The following is a 24,558-nucleotide window of genomic DNA, read 5'->3' as shown; positions in this document are numbered from 1 at the left end:
TGGAGGCAAGGGGGAGGCTATTTTGTACCCAAAGAGGGCAACGTCATGACACTACAGACCCATTTAATATCTCCCTGGTACAGTAGTTCTCTTCAGGACCATTTAATATCTCCCTGGTAGTTCTCTACAGACCCATTTTAATATCTCCCTGGTAGTTCTCTACAGACCCATTTTAATATCTCCCTGGTAGTTCTCTACAGACCCATTTTAATATCTCCCTGGTAGTTCTCTACAAACCCATTTTAATATCTCCCTGGTACAGTAGTTCTATACAGACCTATGTAATATCTCCCTGGTAGTTCTCTACAAACCCATTTTAATATCTCCCTGGTACAGTAGTTCTATACAGACCTATGTAATATCTCCCTGGTAGTTCTCTACAAACCCATTTTAATATCTCCCTGGTACAGTAGTTCTATACAGACCTATGTAATATCTCCCTGGTAGTTCTATACAGTTAGATACAACCCCATAACTTGCCTCACTCCTTTCTTTCCCTCGCTCCCTGCCTCCATTAGGACAACTTTGGCTTCGACCTGCAGGCAGTGGAGGCTGCCACCAAAAAGCACGAGGCCATTGAGACGGACATCGGCGCCTACGAGGAGCGTGTGCAGGCTGTGCTCTCTGTGGCCAAGGAGCTGGAGGCGGAGAACTACCACGACATCAAGCGTGTGACTGCGAGGAAGGACAATGTGCTGCGTCTGTGGGAGTACCTGCTGGAGCTGCTGAAGGCCCGGCGCATCCGGCTGGAGATGAACCTGGGCCTGCAGAGGGTCTTTCAAGAGATGCTCCACATCATGGACTGGATGGACGAGATGAAGGTGAGGAAGATGGTGGTGATGATTGAGGGATAGATTGGGGACAATGTGGTTGGATGGTGCGGTAAGAACAGTGACATTTTGATGTACGAGCAACTATCTTTGGCTTAGTTACATTGCCCACTATTGACCCAGTGACCTGTGATCTTCCTGACCCTGTTGCTGTGCCCTGTATCTTCAGATGCTGCTGCTGTCCCAGGACTATGGGAAACACCTGCTGGGAGTGGAGGACCTGCTGCAGAAGCATGCTCTGGTGGAGGCTGATATCGCCATCCAAGCCAACCGCGTCAAAGCCGTCAACAACAACGCTCAGAAGTTTGCCATCGACGCAGAGGGTGAGTCACGTGCTGGGATTAGTCAGTTTTGTGTGGTAGGTGATTTATTTTTGCTCTCTCTGTGGGTGATATCTGTAGGCTGTATTTGGATGGAGCGTAAAAGCAGGAGAGATTATAGATTTATTGTATCCTTAAGGGTATAGCTATACACTGAGTGCACAAAACATTATGAACAACTGCCATGAGACTGACCAGGTGAATGTTATGATCCCTTATTGTTACTTGTTAAATCCACTTCAATCAGTGTAGATGAAGGTGAGGAGACTGGTGAAAGAAGGATCTTTAAGCCTTGAGACAATTGAGACAGTTTCTGTGCCATTGAGGGTGAATGGGCAAGACAAAATATTTAAGGATTTGATTTAAGTGCCTTTGAACAAGGTACGGTAGTAGGTGCCAGGCGCAACGGTTTGAGTGTGCCAAGAACCGCAACGCTGCTGGGTTTTCCACACTCAAGTTTCCTGTGTGTATCAAGAATGGTCCACCACCCAAAGGACATCCAGCCAACTTGACACAACTATGGGACGCATTGGAGTCAACATGGACTAGCATCCCTGTGGGAGGCTGTCTACACCTTGTAGAATCCAAGACTATGCTGCCAAAAATAAGTCCTTGTTCTTTGTCAGTTATACAGTATAAGCATGTATTTTCAGTTTAAATGATAGAGGTGTTTTGAGTGTGACGTGTTCCTGTCCCCCCTTTTAGGCTACAAGCCCTGTGACCCCCAGGTGATCCGAGACCGCATGGCCCACATGGAGTTCTGCTACGCAGAGCTGAGCCAGCTGGCCGCCGATCGCTGCGCCCGCCTGGAGGAGTCCCGCCGCCTCTGGAAGTTCTTCTGGGAGATGGCCGAGGAGGAGGCCTGGATCCGGGAGAAGGAACAGATCCTGTCCTCGGAGGACTGTGGCAAGGACCTGACGGGGGCCGTGCGCCTGCTGAGCCAGCATCGCGCCTTCGAGGACGAGATGAGCGGTCGCGCTGGCCACTTGCAGCAGACCATCAAACAGGGAGAGGAGCTGGTGGCCGCCGACCACTTCGGAGCCGACAAGATCCGCAAACGCATCCAAGACATCCAGGCGCAGTGGGCGGCCCTGGAGGGGCTGTCTGCAGTCAGGAAGGCCCGGCTGGAGGAGGCCTGCAACCTGCACCAGTTCCAGGCTGACGCCGATGACATCGACGCCTGGATGCTGGATGTTCTCCGCATCGTGTCCAGTGCTGACGTTGGCCATGACGAGTTCTCCACCCAAGCCCTGGTCAAGAAGCACAAGGACGTGGCTGAGGAGATCACCAGCTACCGACCAGTCATCGACGCCCTGCACGAGCAGTCCAAAACCCTACCCAAGGAGCAAACTGGCTCAGAGGAGGTGCAGGGGCGCCTGGCAGGCATTGAAGAGCGCTACAAGGAGGTGGCTGAGCTGACCCGGCTGAGGAAACAGGCCCTGCAGGATGCCCTGGCCCTCTATAAGATGTTCAACGAGGCGGCCGCCTGTGAGGTGTGGATCGACGAGAAGGAGCAGTGGCTCAACAGTATGGAGATACCAGAGAAACTGGAAGATCTGGAAGTGGTTCAGCACAGGTAAAGACAACCAGCCTAACCATGCTTATCGAGTTCAGATGCATTATGTCAGTTGATCAATTTGGAGATCTGTTGTCATTTCAAGACGACCCTTTCTCTTGAGGCAGACTTGAGACATAGAACTCCCACAGTGAAACCCCTGTGCCAAGAAAATTCAGAATACTTCCCATGTTTGCAATATCTTTGTATGTCTGTCAGAGCTAGAATTAAATGTATGTGCTCCCGGCGATTTGGCTGGACATTGGAATGTAGCACATTGGAAGGGATGTGTGAAACAAATACTTTTTATGCCAGCTGAAGAGGGCCGCTAGTGCAAGGTGTGGAAACTAGAATCCTGTAATTCACTTCCCACTTAGCAACAGAGCCTACAATGTTTTAAAGCCAAATCATTTTAAAGTCTTCCCACACTGAGAAGAAACAGACTGTGTCCTCAGTTAGCTTAGTGTTTTGGACAGTAGTTCAATGGCTTGTTTACTCCGTGTGTCTCTGGTCTGAAATGATGTCTCTCCCCTCCACACTGTTTACTCACTGTCCACCGCATGGAACCATTCCCAGACTCCTGTTTCATTGGCTTTGCTTCTATATACTGACAGCTGGAACATGGCATTACAGTTTAGCTGGAAACAAAGCATGTTAACAGAATTAACATTAAAATCTCATTGTTTCCATCTGCTTATGTACAGTACACTCATTTCTCCTCCTCCCCCTATTCTACACCCCTTCTCCCTCTCTCCTCCTCTCCCATTCTTTGTCCATCTCTCTACCTCCTCTTCCCCCTCTATCCCCTCCCCTCCAACCCTCTCTTCCTCCAACCCTCTCTTCCTCCAACCCTCTCTTCCTCCAACCCTCTCTTCCTCCAACCCTCTCTTCCTCCAACCCTCTCTTCCTCCAACCCTCTCTTCCTCCAACCCTCTCTTCCTCCAACACTCTCTTCCTCCAACACTCTCTTCCTCCAACACTCTCTTCCTCCAACACTCTCTTCCTACCTCCCCCTCTCTACATCCTCCTCACCCTCTTCCCCCGCAGGTTTGAGAGTCTGGAGCCAGAGATGAACAACCAAGCATCCCGCGTTGCCGTGGTGAACCAGATTGCTAGGCAACTCATCCACAACGGTCACCCGAGTGAGAAGGAGATCAAAGCCCAACAGGACAAACTCAACACCAGGTCGAGTAACATCCTACATCGATCTTAACACCAACTACATTTAACCTCAGTTAAAAACCTCTAGTGGAAATGTATTCTCCCCTGACTGTGTGTTTCTATGTCACTCTAGATGGAGCCAGTTCCGTGACCTAGTTGACCTGAAGAAAGACTCCCTCAACTCAGCTCTGGGCGTGCAGAACTACCACCTGGAGTGCAATGAAACCAAGTCGTGGATCCGTGAGAAGACCAAGGTTATCGAGTCCACCCAGGAGCTGGGCAACGATCTTGCCGGGGTCATGGCCCTACAGCGCAAACTCACCGGCATGGAGCGTGACCTGGCTGCCATCGAGGACAAGCTGGGAGAACTGGGGAAGGAGGGGGAGTGCCTGGCGACTGAGCACCCTGACCAGGCCCAGGGCATCATGGGTCGTCTGGGGGAGATCACAGGGGTGTGGGATGAGATGAAGGGCACCTTGAAGAATCGCGAGGAGTCTCTTGGCGAGGCCAGCAAGCTGCAGCAGTTCTTCCGGGAGCTGGATGACTTCCAATCATGGCTGTCCAAGACCCAGACGGCCATCGCCTCAGATGACATGCCCAACACACTGACGGAGGCAGAGAAGCTTCTGGCGCAGCACGAGGGCATCAAGAACGAGATCCGCAACTACGAGGAGGACTACCAGAAGATGAGGGACATGGGCGAGATGGTGACCCAGGGCCAGACGGACGCCCAGTACATGTTCCTGAGGCAGAGGCTGCAGGCCCTCGACACGGGCTGGAACGAGCTGCACAAGATGTGGGAGAACCGTCAGAACCTACTGTCCCAGTCCCATGCCCACCAGCTGTTCCTCAGGGACACCAAGCAGGCTGAGGCCTTCCTCAACAACCAGGTAAAATCACATTTCACACTTCTATAGGGCTGACACCATTTAGTCGACTGGTAGATTTTTGGTTAATAGGCTGTTGCTTGACTGAGATTTCTTTAGTCGAGCAGTAGCAAACATTTTTTTAATAATTAATGGTGTACCAGACAATGGTCTGATTTGCGCCTGTCTGAGTGGGCTAATCTATTGAGAGGCCGTGGGATGGCACAGTCCATCATTCTAAGATGTGCTACTGAAATTGTATATGGTCATATTATATAAGAACAATGGTGCAACACTAATAAAAATAATCTAATTTTTATTCGCTTTCTCCCGCTTTGGATAGCAGTCGCTGTCCGCTGTTCCAAACAGTCAGAAAAATGTTATTGTAATCTAACCGAACCTGTTTGACACACTTAATATGGACGCAGTGCCTGCTCCTTATTTTTCTTGTTCTCCAGTATTTTCCACAACTAGTCACATTTATTCCACACATCTAGCTTCCCCTTTACCTCCTCTGCATCCATTTTGCTGTCATGTGTTTGGAGTTTGTTATAACCAATGTATTTAATGTGATTATGATATGCTATAGGTCAGGCCCTATTGGTCACATGCGTGCAATGTATTCATGCATCACATAAAGTGAAGGGTTGAGGGAATAGGGAATGTTTTTCCCTAACAAATTTCAGTAACAGAACTTTTCAATCGGAAATGTCTAATTATGTTGCAGCTTCAGCAACACGGACAGCGCGATAAACACTGTCGATGTTCTGTGGTGGTCGCTGCAGGAGGGAGGAGAGGGAGACAACCGGTGCTAGTTAGTCACTCGCTTTAAAAAAATGTACACAGCGCAGCAAGTCTGAGCCCGGCACAATCAAATCAATTGCAGTCAGACTCCCTATAGTCATTCGTCTTAATTATTTAATCAAACGGTTTGTTTAAATCAGACAAGCTCAGTACATAGTTGATTTGATTGAAACACAGGACGTGTCTATATGGAAAAATACACGTTTTAACATTTCAACCAATCGATTGGTCGAAAGAACAGAAGACTCTCGGTCGATCAAGATTTTTTTTTGTCAGGGAAAGCACTACACTTCTGCCCATTTTTGTTTCAGACAAATGTCAGTGAGCAAAATAACCTGAACGTTTTGAATAAATGTGGTGTCAGTGTACAAAGCAAGCTCTCGGTACTGCAACTCCATTGCAAGGACTGCATCATACTGTTAATGTTAGCATTATAGTTAAATAATGGCCTACACACATTGTTAAAGAAAGTATGCGTGTGTGTGCACAATTATCAGTGTGTGTGTGTGCGCGCATTCCTTTGTGGTCTAGCCGACGGGTTGAACCCCTCATTATTAGAGTGATGCTAAGAGAGGCAGACGGCTCTTAGTCAGATCACTGTCTGGGGCTTCAGCTGGACCACACTGACTGCGCTGTTCAGCACTACCGCTCACATCCCAGCCAATCAGATGCATGCACACACACACCTCTGTTTTTCTCAGTCCTCTGGAAAGATTTCTGAGAGAAACACCATATCCGTTGTTAGTGTGCTACGGTGTACATGGGAGTCACCGGCATGTTCTTGAACAGTCGAATGGCACACTCACTGACGCCGCTACTGTCTGCCTCTCTCTCAGGAGTATGTGCTGGCCCATACAGAGATGCCCAGGACTCTGGAGGGGGCGGAGGGAGCCATTAAGAAGCAGGAGGACTTCATGACCACCATGGACGCCAACGAGGAGAAGATCAAAGCTGTGGTGGACACCGGACGCAGGCTGGTCAGCGATGGAAATGTCAACGCTGACCGCATCCAGGAGAAAGTGGACTCTATCGATGAGAGGTATTGAATGCTTTGTTAAAAGCTCTATACAATTTGATTTATTGTGTATGTGGAGAACTGAGTGGTAGCCATCATTACCTATAAAAAAATTAAAGGGCTGTTTCTGAACTCTTACCTCTCTCTGCTAAAGATATAATGTTTTAACGTGTGTGTGGTGTGTGTGAAGACATAAGAAGAACCGCATGATGGCCAGTGAGCTTCTCTGTAAGCTGAAGGATAACAGAGACCTGCAGAAGTTCCTCCAGGACTGCCAAGAGGTGAGCTGCCCCCTATCACACCCATATAACATACCTCTCTCTGGGTGTGTGTGTCTCACTAATTGGCTCTTTGGTGTGTGCAGCTCTCCCTGTGGATCAATGAGAAGATGCTCACAGCTCAGGACATGTCGTACGACGAAGCCAGAAACCTCCACAGCAAATGGCTCAAACACCAGGCGTTCATGGCCGAGCTGCAGTCCAACAAGGAGTGGCTGGACAAGATCGAGAAGGTCAGTGACTTAATGATGTATATCTTCTCTTTAACAATTTTGTTGCACATGTCCCCTCCCTTGAGATTTGTGGTGTTTTCTGAGGGTGCGTGTCCCTAAAGCGCTCTCTTTCTCTCTGTGTGTGTGTGTGTGTACTTTTTTTAGCTCATAACTTATTGTTGATGTTTATACTCCACACTTCCCTCCAGTCTGATAAGAACAGCTCTCTCCTTTGGATAATTTAGTCCTTAATGCAGAGCGATCAAGTCATGACAACCACGTGGGCTATTTAAGTAATAAGTCCCGAAGGGTTTGTGCTATATGGCCAATATACCATGGCTAAGGGCTGTTCTTGGATATTGTCCACAAACCCCCGAGGTGCCTTATTGCTATTATAAACTGGTTACAAATGTAATTAGAACAATACAAATATTTTTTTGGTCATTCCCGTGGAATACGATCGCATATACCACCGCTTTCAGCCAATCAGCATTCAGGGCTCGAACCACCCAGTTTATAATACAGTTTATTTTTATCGCTCTGGTACTATTTCACAAGTATGTGGTACATTTTCACAACTCTTAGTACAAAACTCCAAACTGGTAATGTGGCCCGTCTTTCATTCAAAACCTGTCATTGTGCATTCATTTGGATTGTAAACATCTCTCACCACACAACCATTGCTTAAAAATATACGTTTATTGTGAAATGTAATGAGAACATTGGTTTAATACCCAAAACACAACACAATTATTTTAAATTTAATATTTTTTTACCAGTTAATCCAATAGCAAACAATGCAAGATGCGTGTTTCAAATCACCCTTAGAAGTGCTCAAGGTAATATGCTACAGTACTGTAATACAGTAGATTAGTTTTCACATTAGGCAATACACTTACATTACCTAACAAAATGTACAGAAAATCTATTATTTCCATCTCTATCCAATGTCTAATCATTCATGAAAAAATACATTTTATTTTTCAGATATAATTGCAATATAGGTTTACTGTCTCATCTAATAAAATGACAAATTAAACCATGTTAAGTACGTATTCATTTGCATCAAGCCACAGTGAATGTCCTCATTGTTCATCATGCACCGCGGGACAACCTTTTGGCATGGTGAATCCAAGCTTGACATTGATCTGCATTGATGTCGTCACATGCCTCATCCATGGCCAGAAGGAGGGTGGCACGCTTATGGGGATGGCGTTCATACACCTTCAAATCCTCAATAGGGTTGAGGAAAGGAGAGTATGGGGGCAGATATAGGGTCACGAATCAGGGATGGGCCCATACCATGACTGAACCACGTCTGCATGGTGAAACCTAACATTGTCCCACGCAATGATATAGGTGACCCTTTCACCTTAACAAGCCTGCTCAATTTCATTGAGAAACACAATGAGGTGTGCAGTGTTGTAGGATCCAAGTAATGGCCTACATCCTACCACACCGTCTTCAGAGATAGCTGCGCACATGGAGGTGTTTCCCCCACGTTGTCCTTGCACTTCGACGGCCCCCTATTGGCTTATGAGGTTCCGCCCACGATGCCTAGTTGAAGCCCGCTTCATCAACAAAGATATACTTGTGATGGTTCACAGCAACATAAAGCACCATCCTAAAAATATAATTTGGTTAGATATTTTTACATTATAGTTCCAAATGATATTGTGAAGTAACATGTGCATCAAATAGTAACAGTAATACAGTATATAGTGCTGTACCTGAACATACTCGGTCCGCAGTTGTTTCACGTGGTCGTTGTTTCTCTCAAGGCACCAGGTAAATGTGTTTCATAGATACATGGTGCCTCTTCAAAAGGCGGTCAATTGTTTGTAGGCTGATTGATGCCACATTGGCAAAGGGGGGGTCATCTTTCTCCTCAATGGCCTGCTTTATTTTTCGGACAGCCGTATGTCATTCCTGGTCCTCTACATTTCCACCACGGCCCACTCCTACTGGTCTGTCAGTGCACGGCTATACCATGGGGGCTTCTGTCAATTCTGAGGTTAGAACAGAGTATACTGTCAATGGATAATACTGTAAGACTATTTTGTGAATTGACATGCATTACGATATGCAATTTACTGTAAATGAAATGGTAAAGAATAGTGCATATCCTGCAAACTTACTGGTGTTCTTGGCGAAATGTTCTCATGATTGAAATGATTTTAAATTTACATTTTTTTTTATAATAATTTTTTAGGAGGTAGATCAGCTTTAATATTGCAGATAGATTCTGGCTTCCATCAATGTAATTGTCTGCATACAATCCCCCATATGTTTTGTAAATATATAATATATATTAAACTTTTATCCTATCTCTCTGAACAGCATCCGGTTTTCTATTTGCCATATATTTTTCAACTGTGCTGTGGTGTTTCACAAGATTTATGAACCCTTTCTATTCTCAAAGTCTCTACAGATTATAAATAAAAGAACGTTTTTGGTTAGTTATATTATTGATCGATTGAGTATGACTTTTTAAATCCCAGAGCAGTGCTATTTGCAGAGTTAGCTCCAGGTAAATGTGGCAATTCTTCAACCATTCCTGAACCTGTGACCAAAAACAAGCTACTTATGGACAGTACTAAAACAAATGATTGAATGATTCTCTCTTTGCAGCAAAAAACAGGATGGTTGTATCCACCATATATATCTAACATTCTATTGGCTGCAATCATTTAAAATATATATTTTATATTAAAAAACAAAGTTTTGTATACAGCGTTGTTTTGTGTATCAGTTCATAAACCATGTGCCATGGAATCATTACATTGAAAATCTCTGACCAACTATTTTTCAATCTGTCACAGCTGTCAAGTTGAGTCCTTCAATGAAACTGGTATACTTCTTTATTTATAACCATTTTCTTTAACCAATTTTGGTCTTTAATGCAGGGCAGAATGACAAGTTTCATACTTTCTCCCTCTTCCACTTGCCTCTTCAATTTTTGCGGTAATGCTGTAATTAGTTGGTTTGAATGGCGCAGACATTTCCATATATTTTTGTTAGCTGCATGTGACAACTCCACCAGTTCTATTTATGATGTCAATTACAAAGATTATAGTTTTAAAAAATTATCTCAATGTTTTTGTTTTTTTAATCAATTAGTTAATTTGAGTTTAACCATGATATTTGTTATAATATTTTTTGTCTTTTCTGGTGGATTACACTGACTTTCTATGGCCTGTTTTAAAAATGACCACTTTTGGCAAGCTGAATAAAGGGAAAAGGGTCTTTCTTGAACATGGTAAGACGTTCTTACTAATCTGATAGAACCAGTTGCTGACTGAAGCATTTAGTGAGGTCTAATGCTTTAATATGTACCAATTTCTGCCCTACGAATTCATATTCATTATATAAATTGGCCCATTTAATTGTCTGGCTTGCCATTCCAAAAAATATGCTCTGATTTAAAGTTGCTCGGCTAGACCATAAGCAAATGGGTGAACTGGGATATGACTAATCAGGGTGATTTTCGCCCCCCATAAATATACAGGTATTTTCCTTTCTGTGGTAGCAAAATTGTATCTATTTTTGAGGCATTGTCGGAACTAGAAGCACAAGCATTTCACTACACTCACATTAACATCTGCTAACCATGTGTATGTGACAAATAACATTTGATTTGATTTAACGTTTTATTAAAATGTATTGTGGTGAGAATTTCTACATTTCGGGATTTGAAGACTGAGTATATCCACTTCACTGTCAGAATTTTATTGTTAAACTACAGTTTTTTTGTGTGATCCAATGTGTAATACTTATCATAATTAAGTTGTAATCCAGAGAGGTTAGAAAAAATGAGGCTGTGGAGGGATCCAAATTTAGGATTTAAAATAACTTATATAATAATATAATAATAATAATAATATATGCCATTTAGCTGACGCTTTTATCCAAAGCGACTTACAGTCATGTGTGCATACATTCTACGTATGGGTGGTCCCGGGAATCGAACCCACTACCCTGGCGTTACAAGCGCCATGCTCTACCAACTGAGACACAGAAGGACTTGAATCATCAGCGTACAATGACCTTTGTTTTTAAGCTCTGGACTTCTAGCCCCTTGATATTATTGTTGGATCTGATTTTAATAACTAACATTCCGATGGCCATAATAAATAGATATGCCGATAGTGGACAACCTTGTTTTACTCCTCTTGACAGTTTAGTACTTTCTTAGAAGTAGCCATTATTTAGTATTTTACACCTAGGGTTACTATACATAACTTTAACCCGTTGTATTAGAGATTCTCCAAAATTGAAATATTCCAGGCAATTCTATATAAATTCCAGTCTACTTTATCAAAAGCCTTTTCAAAGTCTGCTATGAATACTAGGCCTGGTTTTGCAGATTTTTCAGTGTTCTATTGTTTCCAGTACTTGTCTTATATTATCTCTAATGTATCGTCCATGTAGAAAACCTGTCTGATTAGGATTGATATCTGACAATACCTTTTTTAATTCTATGCATTTTGCTGGAACACTGAAGGGGGATGCCATTTTTTTAATGTACTGTATCTTTACCACCTGGGTCCTGTTTCAGTAAGTAAAATCAGACCACCTCGTTCAGTATCTGATAATCTACCATTTTCATAGGAGTGGTTAAAACATGCCAATAACGGTCCCCTGAGTACCTCAAAGGTTTTGTATTCTTTGACTGGTATACCATCCAGCCCTGGAGTTTTCCCGGACTTGAAGGCTTTAATTGCATCAAGAAGTTCCTCTGTAATTTGGCCTTCATGAGTCTTTCTGTACAGCTGTTCGTTTTGCTTTGTTATTAGAAATAAAATCCTTACAATTAACTTTGGTTAGTTGAGATGGATTAGACTGCAATGAAAACCTATGCTTAAAGTACTTTGTTCCTCTCAAACTAAATTATTTTTGGTAGCGTTTCTATGTTGAAAATAAAAAAATATTTGTTGCGTTTCTCCCCAATAATCCATCCAGTTCGTTTTATTTGTATAATATATTACACTTGATCTTTCTTAAATAAGTTCATCCATTTATTTTTGTTTTTCTTCTGACGAATTCTGTGCCTCTGTGGTACAGTTTCTATTGCTAACTATCTGATTGAATTCACAGTTGATATTTTCAGATTGGGGTGAACTAATCTGCAAGCCTCTGCCACGTTAAGGACTGTTTACCACATGATCAACAAAAATGGCTGGACTTCATTAGACACAACAGTTCCCTGCCGTCTACCTCCCTCTCTCTCCAATGTCCACCTCTTTGACCTCTTTGACGGGTCCCATGTCCGCCTCTTTGACGGGTCCCATGTCCGCCTCTTTGACGGGTCCCATGTCCGCCTCTTTGACGGGTCCCATGTCCGCCTCTTTGACGGGTCCCATGTCCGCCTCTTTGACGGGTCCCATGTCCGCCTCTTTGACGGGTCCCATGTCCGCCTCTTTGACGGGTCCCATGTCCGCCTCTTTGACGGGTCCCATGTCCGCCTCTTTGACGGGTCCCATGTCCGCCTCTTTGACGGGTCCCATGTCCGCCTCTTTGACGGGTCCCATGTCCGCCTCTTTGATTTCTTCCTCTCGCTTGCTGTAAATCCTGCTCCATGTTGAAAGAAATGATCACATAGCCCCTTTTATATGGGCACCAATTGTGGTTACCACTATGTGAAATCAATTAGCAATAATGAGTAATCATTATGTATGTTTCATGTATCATACAAGTCATTTATATTTTTATACTTTACAAGCAACACTTTATTTATGTAGTTCTCAATCTATATATAGTAGACAAACCAGTTTAAAATCTATAGGTTTACCAAACGGTTCAGTGATTAAACATTAAGCATAGTTGGATTAAGTGATGGTCAGATGTATATAAACAAATAAGAGAATCCTATGAAAAGTATTGTGAGCATTGCATTGTTAAAGTCAATTCCTTTATATGGAAGATATTTCTAGATCAAACACTAATTAGGTTGGGTGAAAAAGTTAGTGTGATTTTGGATTTTCTTTTTGCTGCACTTAGTCAATTGAAAATGTCCTTTTAGTTTTTGAAAAAATAACATTTTTGATCATCCATTTTGAGTTTTGTACAAACTGACATTTCACCATGTGAAAATGCTACCAAAGTGATAAATGCTATTTGCTTTCAGTGGAATTCATTTCAAAACAAGCTGTCAGCAGAACCAGTGCAGTAGCTCTGCAGACTAGAACTTGTAGTTTAAAAGTTCCGGATTGACGGCTTGTTGCCGAGAATGATCGTGAGCAGTGTCACATTGCTCAGGTCCGATTTGACTGAATCACCAATTTCCCATTGTCTTCCTTCCTGAATGGCATTAGTGGAGCTTGATTTATCTCAATGATGTTCTAACGTGACTTTCTCCTAACCAATCCCAGGATGGAATGCAGCTGATAGCTGAGAAGCCGGAGACAGAGTCCATGGTGAAGGAAAAGCTGGCAGCGCTCCATAAGATGTGGGATGACCTGGAGTCCACCACCCAGACCAAGGCCAAGTGTCTGTTTGATGCCAACAAGGCCGAGCTGTTCACCCAGAGCTGTGCCGACCTAGACAAGTGGCTGGTAGGAGTGGATGGACAGATCCAATCAGACGACTACGGCAAAGATCTGACCAGTGTCAACATCCTGCTCAAGAAACAACAGGTACTGACTACTGGAGTTTGAGTTGTTGTATGTCTCCCTCAGTTATGTGACCATGCTACTTATTTTCCTGACTCCTTTGACACATGCATGGACCGGTAAAATACCAATTTCTCTATCATTTTAGCTCATGGTTTCATACTAGGTTAAAGCCACTATCAGTAATTTACCTCAGGAGGAATTCACTTGCAGAGACTAACGATATAGCCAAACGATGAGTTAAGTGTTAAGCCTGATTTGTTTTCACTTTTACTTTAACTGTGTAAGCTAAACAGCACACACATGAAGTGTTGGAACACGGTTTATTATGCAGATGGTTCCTTCATACTAGCGTGTGGAGCAGCAATGAGCAGACTAACCACGTTATGTAACAGCCCATGTTACGCACATACACACACTACCCCCCGTCCCATTACATAATCTCTCCCTCGCCTTGATGTGTGGATGAGCCAGCACCGTGTGTAAGAGAGCCAGAGAAGGACAGACCGAGAGGGAGTAAAGCACAGTGATGGAGCGAAACAGTATGCTTATAATTTGAGGTAGAATGTCAGTGGAGCATGCGGATTTGTATATGAGTGACAGTGAAATGAAAGGTTGTGCACCCATAGTATCCTTTGTGTAACCCAGATCCAAAATGTGCGCATTGTGAGAGAGGGAGAGCATTGCCACAGTTTTTTCCATCTGGAAGAGGGAGAGCAAACAAGCGTGAGAGAGGGGGAAACTCCAAGAGCAGAAATGATGAGAAGAGCTCTGGATCGCATGCTCACAGGAGACCAGAGAGGGAGATAGAGCCTGCTGTAATCCCGTCTCTTTCCCCTCTTATTCCCGTCCACTCCTCTTCCTCTCCTCCTGGTGTGGCATCCCTAGATGCTGGAGAGCCAGGTGGAGGTGCGTCAGAAGGAGGTGGAGGAGCTGCAGAGCCAGGCCCAGGTCCTCAGCCAGGAGGGGAAGGATACGGACGAGGTGGACGGCCAGCGCCGCATTGTGGAGAAGAAGTTCCAGCAGCTGCTGGACCCTCTACGGAAGAGGAAGGGAAACCTCATGGCCTCCCGCGAGATCCACCAGTTCAACAGAGACATGGAGGATGAGATCGTAAGTACATTAGTCTAGCGTAGCCGTGTGTGCGTCTGTCTGTTTGTGTAGGTGGGTGTGTGCATGTGTTTCAGAGAAAGAGATTATGTATGCCTGCTTGTGCAAGTGTTACTTGTATTTTTATGCAAATGTCTATAAGCTACAGTATGTGCTTGTGTGAAATCTGTGCCCTATGGCAGTGTGGAACAGCATCAGAAGCTGAGCAGCACCTTGTCTGACAGGATTTAAGATGTTAAAATGTTTGTTTTTTGATAGGGGGTGCACTGAGTAGCGGCAGGTGCATGCTTTCATAGCTGTGGTGGTCTCTTTGTTCATGTGATTACTGTATTGACTCCTTTCAGGCAGACAAGCAGCAGCAGGCTATGTGTTTTGAAAGGACTGGGTTGGGTCTCTGAAGTGTCTGCATCTGTGTATGCCATCAACTGGATTTAAAATGCTTACTTCAGTCAGTCGGAACAAAAACCGCTTTGTCTAAGTAGTTCACTTACATCAAGTTGTTAGTTGAGGTTAAGTTTAGATGCTTCCATTGCTTTTGCTACATCAGTGTCAATCTTCCAAAATTATTCATATCTATATCTGTTTTCCTCTTAGCTCTGGGTTGAAGAGCGAATGCCACTTGCAATATCAACAGACCACGGAAACAACCTGCAAACAGTCCAGTTACTCATCAAGAAAAACCAGGTAAGAAACTAACTCCATCCGTTTGAAACTTGAACAGTATTTCGATCTATAGAATATAGCTCTTAGCATTTACAGTAATGTCAGGGTGGCAGATCTATTTCTGACTTCATTCTGACCTGCTGCCCTTTGACCTCTCCCCCACCAGACCCTGCAGAAGGAGATCCAGGGCCACCAGCCCCGTTGTGATGACATCTTTGAGCGGAGCTTGCAGGTCCTCAAGGATGATGACGACAGCCTCAGCGGCGAGGAGATCCACCAGCGGCTGGCCGACCTGCGACGCCTGTGGGCCCAGATTCTGGAGGAGACGGGCAAACGCCATGGACGCCTGGAGGAGGCCCACATGGCCCAACAGTACTACTTTGATGCTGCTGAAGCCGAGGCCTGGATGAGCGAGCAGGAGCTCTACATGATGTCAGAGGAGAAAGCCAAGGTGAGGGGTGCAGTGGGGCAGAGAGCTAAAAAATGTTTGTTTTTTAAATGAGCAATCAGAATGAATGTGAGGTAGGATGATGGTGATAAAATGTTATTGGTCACATACACATGGTTAGCAGATGTTAATGCGAGTGTCGTGAAATGCTTGTGCTTCTAGTTCTGACAGTGCAGTAATGTCTAATGATTCCACAACAACTACCTAATACACACACATCTAAGGGGATAGAATAAGAATATGTACATATAAAATATGGATGAGCGATGACCGAGCGGCATAGGCAAGATGCATATGAGATGAGTAATGTAATATATGCATTTGGTATTTTATTAGGATCCCCATTAGCTGTTGCAAAAGCAGCAGCTACTCTTCCTGGGATCCACACAAAACATGACATAATACAGAATGACACAAAACATGACATAATACAGAATGACACAAAACATGACATAATACAGAATGACACAAAACATGACATAATACAGAACATCATTAAACAAGAACAGCTCAAGAACAGAAATACATACATTTTTAAAAAGTCACACGTAGCCTACATATCAATGCATACAAACAAACTATCTAGGTCAAATAGGGGAGAGGCATTGTGCCACGAGGTGTTGCTTTATCTGTTTTTATAAACCAGGTTTGATTTTTATTTGAGCAATATGAGATGGAAGGAAGTTCCATGCAGTAAGGGCTCTATATAATACTGTATGTTTTCTTGTATTTGTTCTGGATTTGGGGACTATGAAAAGACCCCTGGTGGGATAAGTGTGTGTCAGAGCTGTGTGTAAGTTGACTATGCAAACCATTTGGGATATTCAACACATTGTTTCTTATACAATTAAGAAGTGATTCAGTCAGTCTCAACTCTTAGCCAAGAGAGACTGGCAGTATAGTATTTATATTAGCCCTCTGATTACAGAGCAAAACGTGCCGCTCTGCTGGGTCCGCTGCAGCTTAACTAGGTCTTTTCTTGCAGCATTGGACCACACGACTGGAACAATAATCAAGATTAGACAAAACTAGAGCCTGCGGACTTTCTTTTTGGAGTGTGGTGTAAAATAAAGCAGAGCATCTCTTTATTACGACTAGACCTCTCCCCATCTTTACAACCATTGAATCTACATGTTTTGACAATGACAGTTTACAATCTAACGTAACACCAAGTAATGTAGTCTCCTCAACTTGTTCAACAGCCACACCATTCATTACCAGATTCAGCTGAGGTCAAGCACTTAAGGAATGATTTGGACCAAATACAATGCTCTTAGTTTTAGATGTTCAGGACCATCTGGCCACCCATTCCAAAACAGACTGCAACTCTTTAATGGTTTCAGTGACTTCATTAGCTGTGGTTGCTGGTGCATATATGGTTGAATCATCATCAGCATACATGGACACACATGCTTTGTTTAATGCCAGTGGCAGGTCATTGGTAAAAATAGAGTAGAGGGTCTAGAGAGCTGCCCTGTGGTACACCACACTTTACATGTTTTACATTAGACGCTTCCATGAAAGAAAACCATTTGAATTCTATTAGATAGCTCTGGTTGAAAACCCATAGCACTTAAGTTTTCAACAGTTTATGGTCAATAATATCAAAGGCTGCACTGAAATCTAACAGTACAGCTCCCACAATCTTATTATCTATTTCTTTCAACCAATCAATTGTAATTTGTCAGTGCAGTGCATGTTGAGTACCCTTCTCTATAAGCATGCTGGAAGTCTGTTGTTAATTAGAGAAAATTACAGAGAAATATAATTGTATTTGGTCAAACTCAATATTCTTCCAACAGTTTGCTGTCAGCAAGCTTATAGGTCTGCTGTTAGAACCAGTAAAGGCGGCTTTACCACACTTGAGTAGCGGAATTACTTTGGCTTCCCTCCAGGCCTGAGGACAAAGACTTTCCTCTTTCCCCATTTTTTCCCATCATTCTTTATATCGTTGATCTTTGATTCATAATACAGTTTCTTCTTTTTGTTGAGTTTAGTCACATAATTTCTCAATTTGTAGTAAGTAAGCCAGTCAGATGTACAGCCAGACTTATTAGCCACTCCTTTTGCCCCATCTCTTTCAACCATATTGTTTTTAGTTTCCTCATCAATCTATGGAGCCTTAACAGTTCTAACAGTCAGTTTCTTAATAGGTGCATGTTTATCAATAATTTGAAGAAGCAATTTCATAAATTCATGAACTGCAGCATCTGGATGCTCCTCATTTATCACATCAGACCAATAAATATTTTTAACATCCACATCTGCAAAATCTTTTGTATGATCTCTTATATACTATTTTAGTCCCAGCTGTTGGAACTTTGGCTTTCCTGGATAGAGCCACCATATTGTGATCACTGCATCCAATGGGTACGGATATAGCTTTAGAACAAAGTTCTACAGCATTATTAAAAATGTGATCAATACATGTGGATCTATAGTGTTTGTAAACACACTGGTAGGTTGATTAATAACCTGAACCAGATTAGTCACTTTAATAATATGTAACATTATTAAAGTGCCATTATTTAAAGTGACTAGTGATACATTTATTAAAGTGGCAAATTATTTGATTCTGTATGTAGGCGGCAGCCTCTCTGTGTTAGTGATGGCTGTTTAGCAGTCTGATGGCCTTGAGACCTTGCACCTGTACTGACCTCGCCTTCTGGATGGTAGCGGGGTGAACAGGCAGTGGCTTGGGTGGTTGTTGTCCTTGATGATCTTTTTGGCCTTCATGTGACATCGGGTGCTGTAGGTGTCCTGGAGAACAGGGAGTTTTCCCCCGGTGATGCATTGTGCAGACCGCACACCCTCTGGCGAGCCTTGCAGTTGTGGGCGATGCTGTTGCCATACCAGGCGGTGATACAGTCCAACAGGATGCTCTCAATTGTGCATCTGTAAAAGTTTGTTAGGGTTTTAGGTGACAGGCCAAATGTATTCAGCCCGCTGATTGGGCTTGATAGGATGTAGGTTGATGGTGATTGGACCTGATGGAGGATGGTGATTGGGCCTGACGGGGGAGGTAGGAGGATGGTGATTGGGCCTGACGGGGGAGGCAGGATGATGGGGGTTGGATCTGATGGGACAAGCAGCTGTCTTTGGTAGAGCTACAATGTGTGTTTTGGTTAAAACTGGTGGGTTGCACTTCAGTAGTTTGTTGGGCTGGATCATTAGGAGGGGCAGAGTTTAATAGGAACTGGGGTGTGGCTAGAAGGCAAGCTGCTGGATAGGAACTGGTTGGTACCGTACAAGGGGTATTTCTGCACTTGGTAGGACTGAATGTTGCCCGGTAAATTGTTGGTCTGTCAGGCAGAGGTGGATCCTTATCACAGTGAGAAATGAGGAAGTCGGTGAAGGGTGAAAGATGTGTGCAGCGACCTGGGCAAACATGGCCTTACGACATAGTTGTGTGGCATGCTGGGATATTGGGCGTGGAAGGTGAGTAGGCAGAGTAGTCCTCCCGTTCATGTTTTCATGTCCTTTAGTAGGCTGGATGCTCCTTGGCCCTTAATATTCTCCTACCACAGGACTGGATCTCTGTGAGACTAGTCCATCTCTAGTCGATAATGTGCCCTGTACACTGATTTTTATTTTTTATTTAACCTTTATTTATCCAGGTTAGTCACATTGACATAAATTACATTTTTCAAGAGAGGCCTGGTCCAACCAAGACAGCAGCAGGGCGGTAACAATGTTTGCGACAAATATCAGACATACCGTAACAACTTAGACATAGACACCCCATTAAAAAAATAATAATATTCACGTAGACAAACATGCATTTAAATTAAAGGAACATACAAGTGTCATAGATACAAGTACAGGCTGTATAAAAAATAGATCATATGTACAACCGCATTAAGTCCTAATGTCAATCACATTCCTCAGTAGCATGAGTCAACCAAACCTTTAAACTCCTCCAGCTGGTCTGGAGAGAATTCCAAGAACACGGAGCTGAGTAGCTAAAATGTTTTGCCATGATCCATTCTGATTTTAGGAACTGTTAAAAGTAAGTAGGAGTAAGACCGTGACTCGTATTTATTTTCTGACCTTATCAAGGAAGAACAGAGAACTTGGCAGGTTTCCCAAAATGGCCTTATAGATGGTATAGATAGATGGTATACCAAACCGTGCCCGTGTACGGTCTGTGCCGTCACCTTCTGTACCTTGACGCTCTCTCGTGTGTGTGTGTGTGTGTGTGTGTGTGTGTGTGTGTGTGTGTGTGTAGGATGAGCAGAGCTCTGTGGCCATGTTGAAGAAGCACCAGATACTGGAGCAGGCTGTGGAAGACTATGCTGAAACTGTCCACCAGCTGTCTCAGACAAGTAGAGGCCTGACTGCCGCCGGACACCCTGAAAGGTGAGTGGTCTAAGGGGCTCATCCTCAGGGTTAAAGACCACCTCCAGTGAAATTTGGAAGTTTAAACCATAATCATATTCACCCATTTCAGTCTAAAGAATGTTAAGGGTTTAAACCCAGCCCAGAGTGGTCAGAGACCAGAAACTTAACTTCTTGCGACAAGCAATCCCGGATCCGGGAGCCTCAGCCTCAAACAAATTAGCATAACGCGGCGGACATAAATACCCCTAGTAACTTTTCCTATTCATGAAAATCGCAAATGAAATTAAATAAATATATTCAAACACAAGCTTAGCCTTTTGTTAACATCACTGTCATCTCAGATTTTCAAAATATGTGTTACAGCCAACGCTAAACAAGCATTTGTGTAAGTTTATCATGGCATAATGCTATGCTAGCTCTGCTGGCAGCAGGCAACATTTTCACAAAAATAAGAAAAGCAACCAAATTAAATTTACCTTTGAAGAACTTCGGATGCTTTCACTCAGGAGACTCCCAGTTAGATAGCAAATGTTCCTTTTTTCCCAAAATATTATTTTTGTAGGCAAAATAGCTCCCGTTTGTTCATCATGCTTGGCTGAGAAATCGACTGGAAAATGCTACCATTACAACGCCAAATTTTTTTCAAAATTAACTCCATAATATCGACAGAAACACGGCACACGTTGTTTAGGATCCATCCTCAAGGTGTTTTTAACATATATATTCGATAATATATCCGTCGAGGCAATTGGTTTCTCATAAGAAGCGATTGGAAAAATGGCTACCTCAGTATTTTACGCAAGATTTTCTGTGGGAGACACCATGTGACCACTTGCTAAATATGCTCCCTTACGGCTATTCTTCAATGGAAATGCGTAAAAAGACGTCACAATGCTGTAGACACCTTGGGGAATATGTGGAAAACGTAAGCTCATTCACGGCCATATAAGGAGTCATTGGCATGAGGCGGTTTTAAAAAATGCGGCACTTCCTGGTTGGATTTTTATCTGGGTTTCCCCTGTAACATCAGTTCTGTGGCACTCAGGCTATCTTTGCAGTTTTGGAAACGTCAGTGTATTCTTTCCAAAGCTGTCAATTTATATGCATAGTCGCATCTTTTTGTGACAAAATATCTTGTTTAAAACGAATGTTTTTCATCCAAAAAATTAAAATGGCGCCCCCTAAATCCGAGAGGATTGTAACTGTAAGGTTAATCTCCATTCCTGCTGAGTTGAAGTAGGATTTAACCACCCAGAGGTTAAGACTTGACAGTTTAGCATCACAGAAGAGAGAGGGTAGGATCATGTATATCGTAACCCCCTACCTATCCTGCCTCCTTACTTCTCCTGCTGTGTAGTGAGCGGATCGGCATGCGTCAGTCCCAGGTGGATAAGCTGTACGCGGGGCTCAAGGACCTGTCGGAGGAGAGGAGGGGGAAGCTGGACGAGAGGTTCCGTCTGTTCCAGCTCAACAGGGAGGTGGATGACCTGGAGCAGTGGATCGCTGAAAGGGAAGTAGTGGCTGGGTCACATGAGCTGGGACAGGACTACGAACATGTCACGGTATGTAGTGCAGCCATGCCACTTATGTTACCCTGTTGCCAGAGTATCTAGCGGAATATGTGCGTCCTCACTTTGCTGTGATAATATCCCTCTGCAGATGCTTCAGGAGCGTTTCCGTGAGTTTGCTCGCGACACGGGCAACATCGGTCAGGAGCGTGTGGACACCGTCAACCAGTTGGCGGATGAGCTCATCAACTCAGGCCACACCGACGCGGCAACAATCGCGGAGTGGAAGGATGGGCTGAATGAAGCGTGGGCCGACCTGCTGGAGCTAATCGACACACGCACACAGATCCTGGCGGCTTCCTTTGAGCTGCATAAGTTCTACCATGATGCCAAGGAGATCCTCAACCGCATCCTGGACAAACACAAGAAGCTGCCTGAGGAGCTGGGCCGAGACCAGAACACAGTGGAGACCCTGCAGAGGATGCACACCACCTTTGAACACGACATCCAGGCCCTGGGGACACAGGTATGACAATAACGCCAGAAAGACCAAAACACCTACTACTGCAGTTAACCAGCAGCATACCACCCTGCATCCCACTGCTGGCTTGCCTCTGAAGGTAAGCAGGGTCGGTCCCTGGATGGGAGACCAAATGCTGCTGGAAGTGGTGTGGGAGGGCCAGGAGGAGGTACTTCCCGTTCCCAATGCCTCATCGCAGTGATCGGGGACATTACCCTATATAGGGTGCTGTCTTTTGGATGGGATGTTAAACGGCTGTCCTGACTCTCTGGTCACTAAATATCCCATTTGTACTTTTCATAAGATTAGGGGTGTTAACCCTGGTGTCCTGGATAAATTTCCAATCTGTCCCTCAAACTATCATGGCCACAATCATACCCAGCTTCCAATTGACTCATTCATACCCCCTCATCTTCCATGTAACTATTCCCCAGGTTGTTGCTGACCCTTAACCTTGTTCTGAACACCTCAGAAACAAAGGTTATGTGGTTTGGTAAGAAGAATGCCCCTCTTCCCACAGGTTCTATTACTACCTCTGAGGGTTTAGAGCTTCAGGTAGTCACCTCATACAAGTACTTGGGAGTATGGCTAGACGGTGCACTGTCCTTCTCTCAGCACATATCAAAGCTGCAGGCTAAAGTTAAATCTAGACTTGGTTTCCTCTATCGTAATAGCTCCTCTTTCAGCCCAGCTGCCAAACTAACCCTAATTCAGATGACCATCCTACCCATGCTAGATTATGGAGATGTAATTTATAGATCGACAGGTAAGGGTGCTCTCGAGCGGATAGATGTTCTTTACCATTCGGCCATCAGATTTCCAATGCTCCTTATAGGACACATCACTGCACTCTCTACGCCTTTGTAAACAGGTCATCTCTGTCTACCTGTTGCAAGACCCACTGGTTGATGCTTATTTATAAAACCCTCTTAGGCCTCACCCCCCCCTCCCTATCTGAGAGATCTACTGCAGTCCTCATCCTCCACATACAACACCCGTTCTGCCAGTCACATTCTGTTAATGGTCCCCAAAGCACACATCCCTGGGTCGCTCGTCTTTTTAGTTCGCTATAGTTAGCGACTGGAACGAGCTGCAACAAACACTCAAACTGGACAGTTTTATCTCTCTCTTCATTGATAGATTCCATCATTGACACTTTTACTGACAGTCGTGGCTGCTTTGTGTGATGTATTGTTGTCTCTACCTTCTTGCCCTTTGTGCTGTTGTCTGTGCCCAATAATATTTGTACCATGTTTTGTGCTGCTACCATGTTGTCATGTGTTGCTGCCTTGTTATGTTGTCTTTGGTCTCTCTTTAGTGTGTGTGTGTGTGTGTGTGTGTGTGTGTGTGTGTGTGTGTGTGTGTGTGTGTGTGCGCTCCTATATTTACAAAGTATTTATTTTTAATTTTTTAAATCCCAGGCCCCCGTCCCCGCAGGAGGCCTTTTGCCTTATGGTAGGCCGTCATTGTAAATAATAATTTGTTCTAAACTGACTTGCAAAGTTAAATAAATAAAACATGTATAAAAATGAGATTGTGTTCTCGATCAAGGGGCTAAAGCAGTTCTATTACAGCCTAAACTAATTCTACAGCTATAAGGTGAATCTCTCACAGATTTGTAATGTAAATCATAGATAAGACTTGCTTGTTTCCCTCCCCAGGTGAAGACGTTGCAGGAGGATGCTGTGCGTCTGCAGTCTGCCTACGCCGGAGACAAGGCAGATGACATCCAAAAGAGAGAGGGTGAGGTGCTGGAGGCCTGGAGGACCCTGCTGGAGGCCTGCGACGGCCGCAGGGTCAGACTGCTCGACACCGGTGACAAGTTCCGCTTCTTCAGCATGGTGCGAGACCTCATGCTCTGGATGGAGGACGTCATCCGCCTCATCGAGGCTCAGGAGAAGCCCAGGTACTGTGAACCTGACGGGAAACAGTTTGGCCTCGTACGGATCATTTTTTAAAATAGCTTGACATTATTTCAGTGCATGTTTTTTTTCTCTTACTGACTCTCCAAGAAAAAGCAGAAAAGGTGAGAATAGTCTCTGTAGTTTTCTGTAAGCAGCTTGTGGTCGACAGCTCGAGTCCAGATTTTATGTATCTAATCCTCAATGGTCTATTCTGATTGTTGTGATTTACAAAGTTATCCTCACTAGCTCACCCTATAAAACTCTCTGTATTAAAAGGTTGTAGTCCATGCCCCTGTGTAAATCGCTAGAAATCTGTCAATTTAAGCTGGGACTCGTCTGAAGTCTGTACAGCCGATCTTCCAACTTCTGTCTGTACACACTAATATGACCCCTCCTTGGAAAGGTGAGAGAC

At 44.0% G+C, this 24,558-nt stretch overlaps 1 protein-coding gene across 4 annotated transcripts in view; it reads left to right on the top strand.

The window, feature by feature from the left end:
• The window catches only part of LOC118369821 (spectrin beta chain, non-erythrocytic 1-like), a 122,586-nt gene that overhangs the window by 79,957 nt on the left and 18,071 nt on the right, over positions 1 to 24,558 (top strand). For all 4 annotated transcript variants that reach the window (XM_052498682.1, XM_052498684.1, XM_052498681.1 and 1 more), the window contains 16 exons: positions 519 to 821; positions 1,000 to 1,153; positions 1,856 to 2,726; positions 3,753 to 3,890; positions 4,000 to 4,756; positions 6,373 to 6,575; positions 6,742 to 6,832; positions 6,916 to 7,062; positions 13,413 to 13,676; positions 14,541 to 14,765; positions 15,357 to 15,446; positions 15,592 to 15,876; positions 20,102 to 20,232; positions 21,572 to 21,776; positions 21,874 to 22,248; positions 23,904 to 24,148. In XM_052498682.1, coding sequence (XP_052354642.1) covers positions 519 to 821; positions 1,000 to 1,153; positions 1,856 to 2,726; positions 3,753 to 3,890; positions 4,000 to 4,756; positions 6,373 to 6,575; positions 6,742 to 6,832; positions 6,916 to 7,062; positions 13,413 to 13,676; positions 14,541 to 14,765; positions 15,357 to 15,446; positions 15,592 to 15,876; positions 20,102 to 20,232; positions 21,572 to 21,776; positions 21,874 to 22,248; positions 23,904 to 24,148 — 4,484 coding nt within the window. The remainder of the gene's footprint in view (positions 1 to 518; positions 822 to 999; positions 1,154 to 1,855; positions 2,727 to 3,752; positions 3,891 to 3,999; positions 4,757 to 6,372; positions 6,576 to 6,741; positions 6,833 to 6,915; positions 7,063 to 13,412; positions 13,677 to 14,540; positions 14,766 to 15,356; positions 15,447 to 15,591; positions 15,877 to 20,101; positions 20,233 to 21,571; positions 21,777 to 21,873; positions 22,249 to 23,903; positions 24,149 to 24,558) is intronic.

The sequence above is a fragment of the Oncorhynchus keta genome, chromosome 36 (assembly GCF_023373465.1).
Source record: "Oncorhynchus keta strain PuntledgeMale-10-30-2019 chromosome 36, Oket_V2, whole genome shotgun sequence".
In the NCBI taxonomy this organism is placed as follows: Eukaryota; Metazoa; Chordata; class Actinopteri; order Salmoniformes; family Salmonidae; genus Oncorhynchus; species Oncorhynchus keta.
Note: the sequence above shows the minus strand (reverse complement) of the source record. Positions and strands in the feature narration are given on the sequence as shown.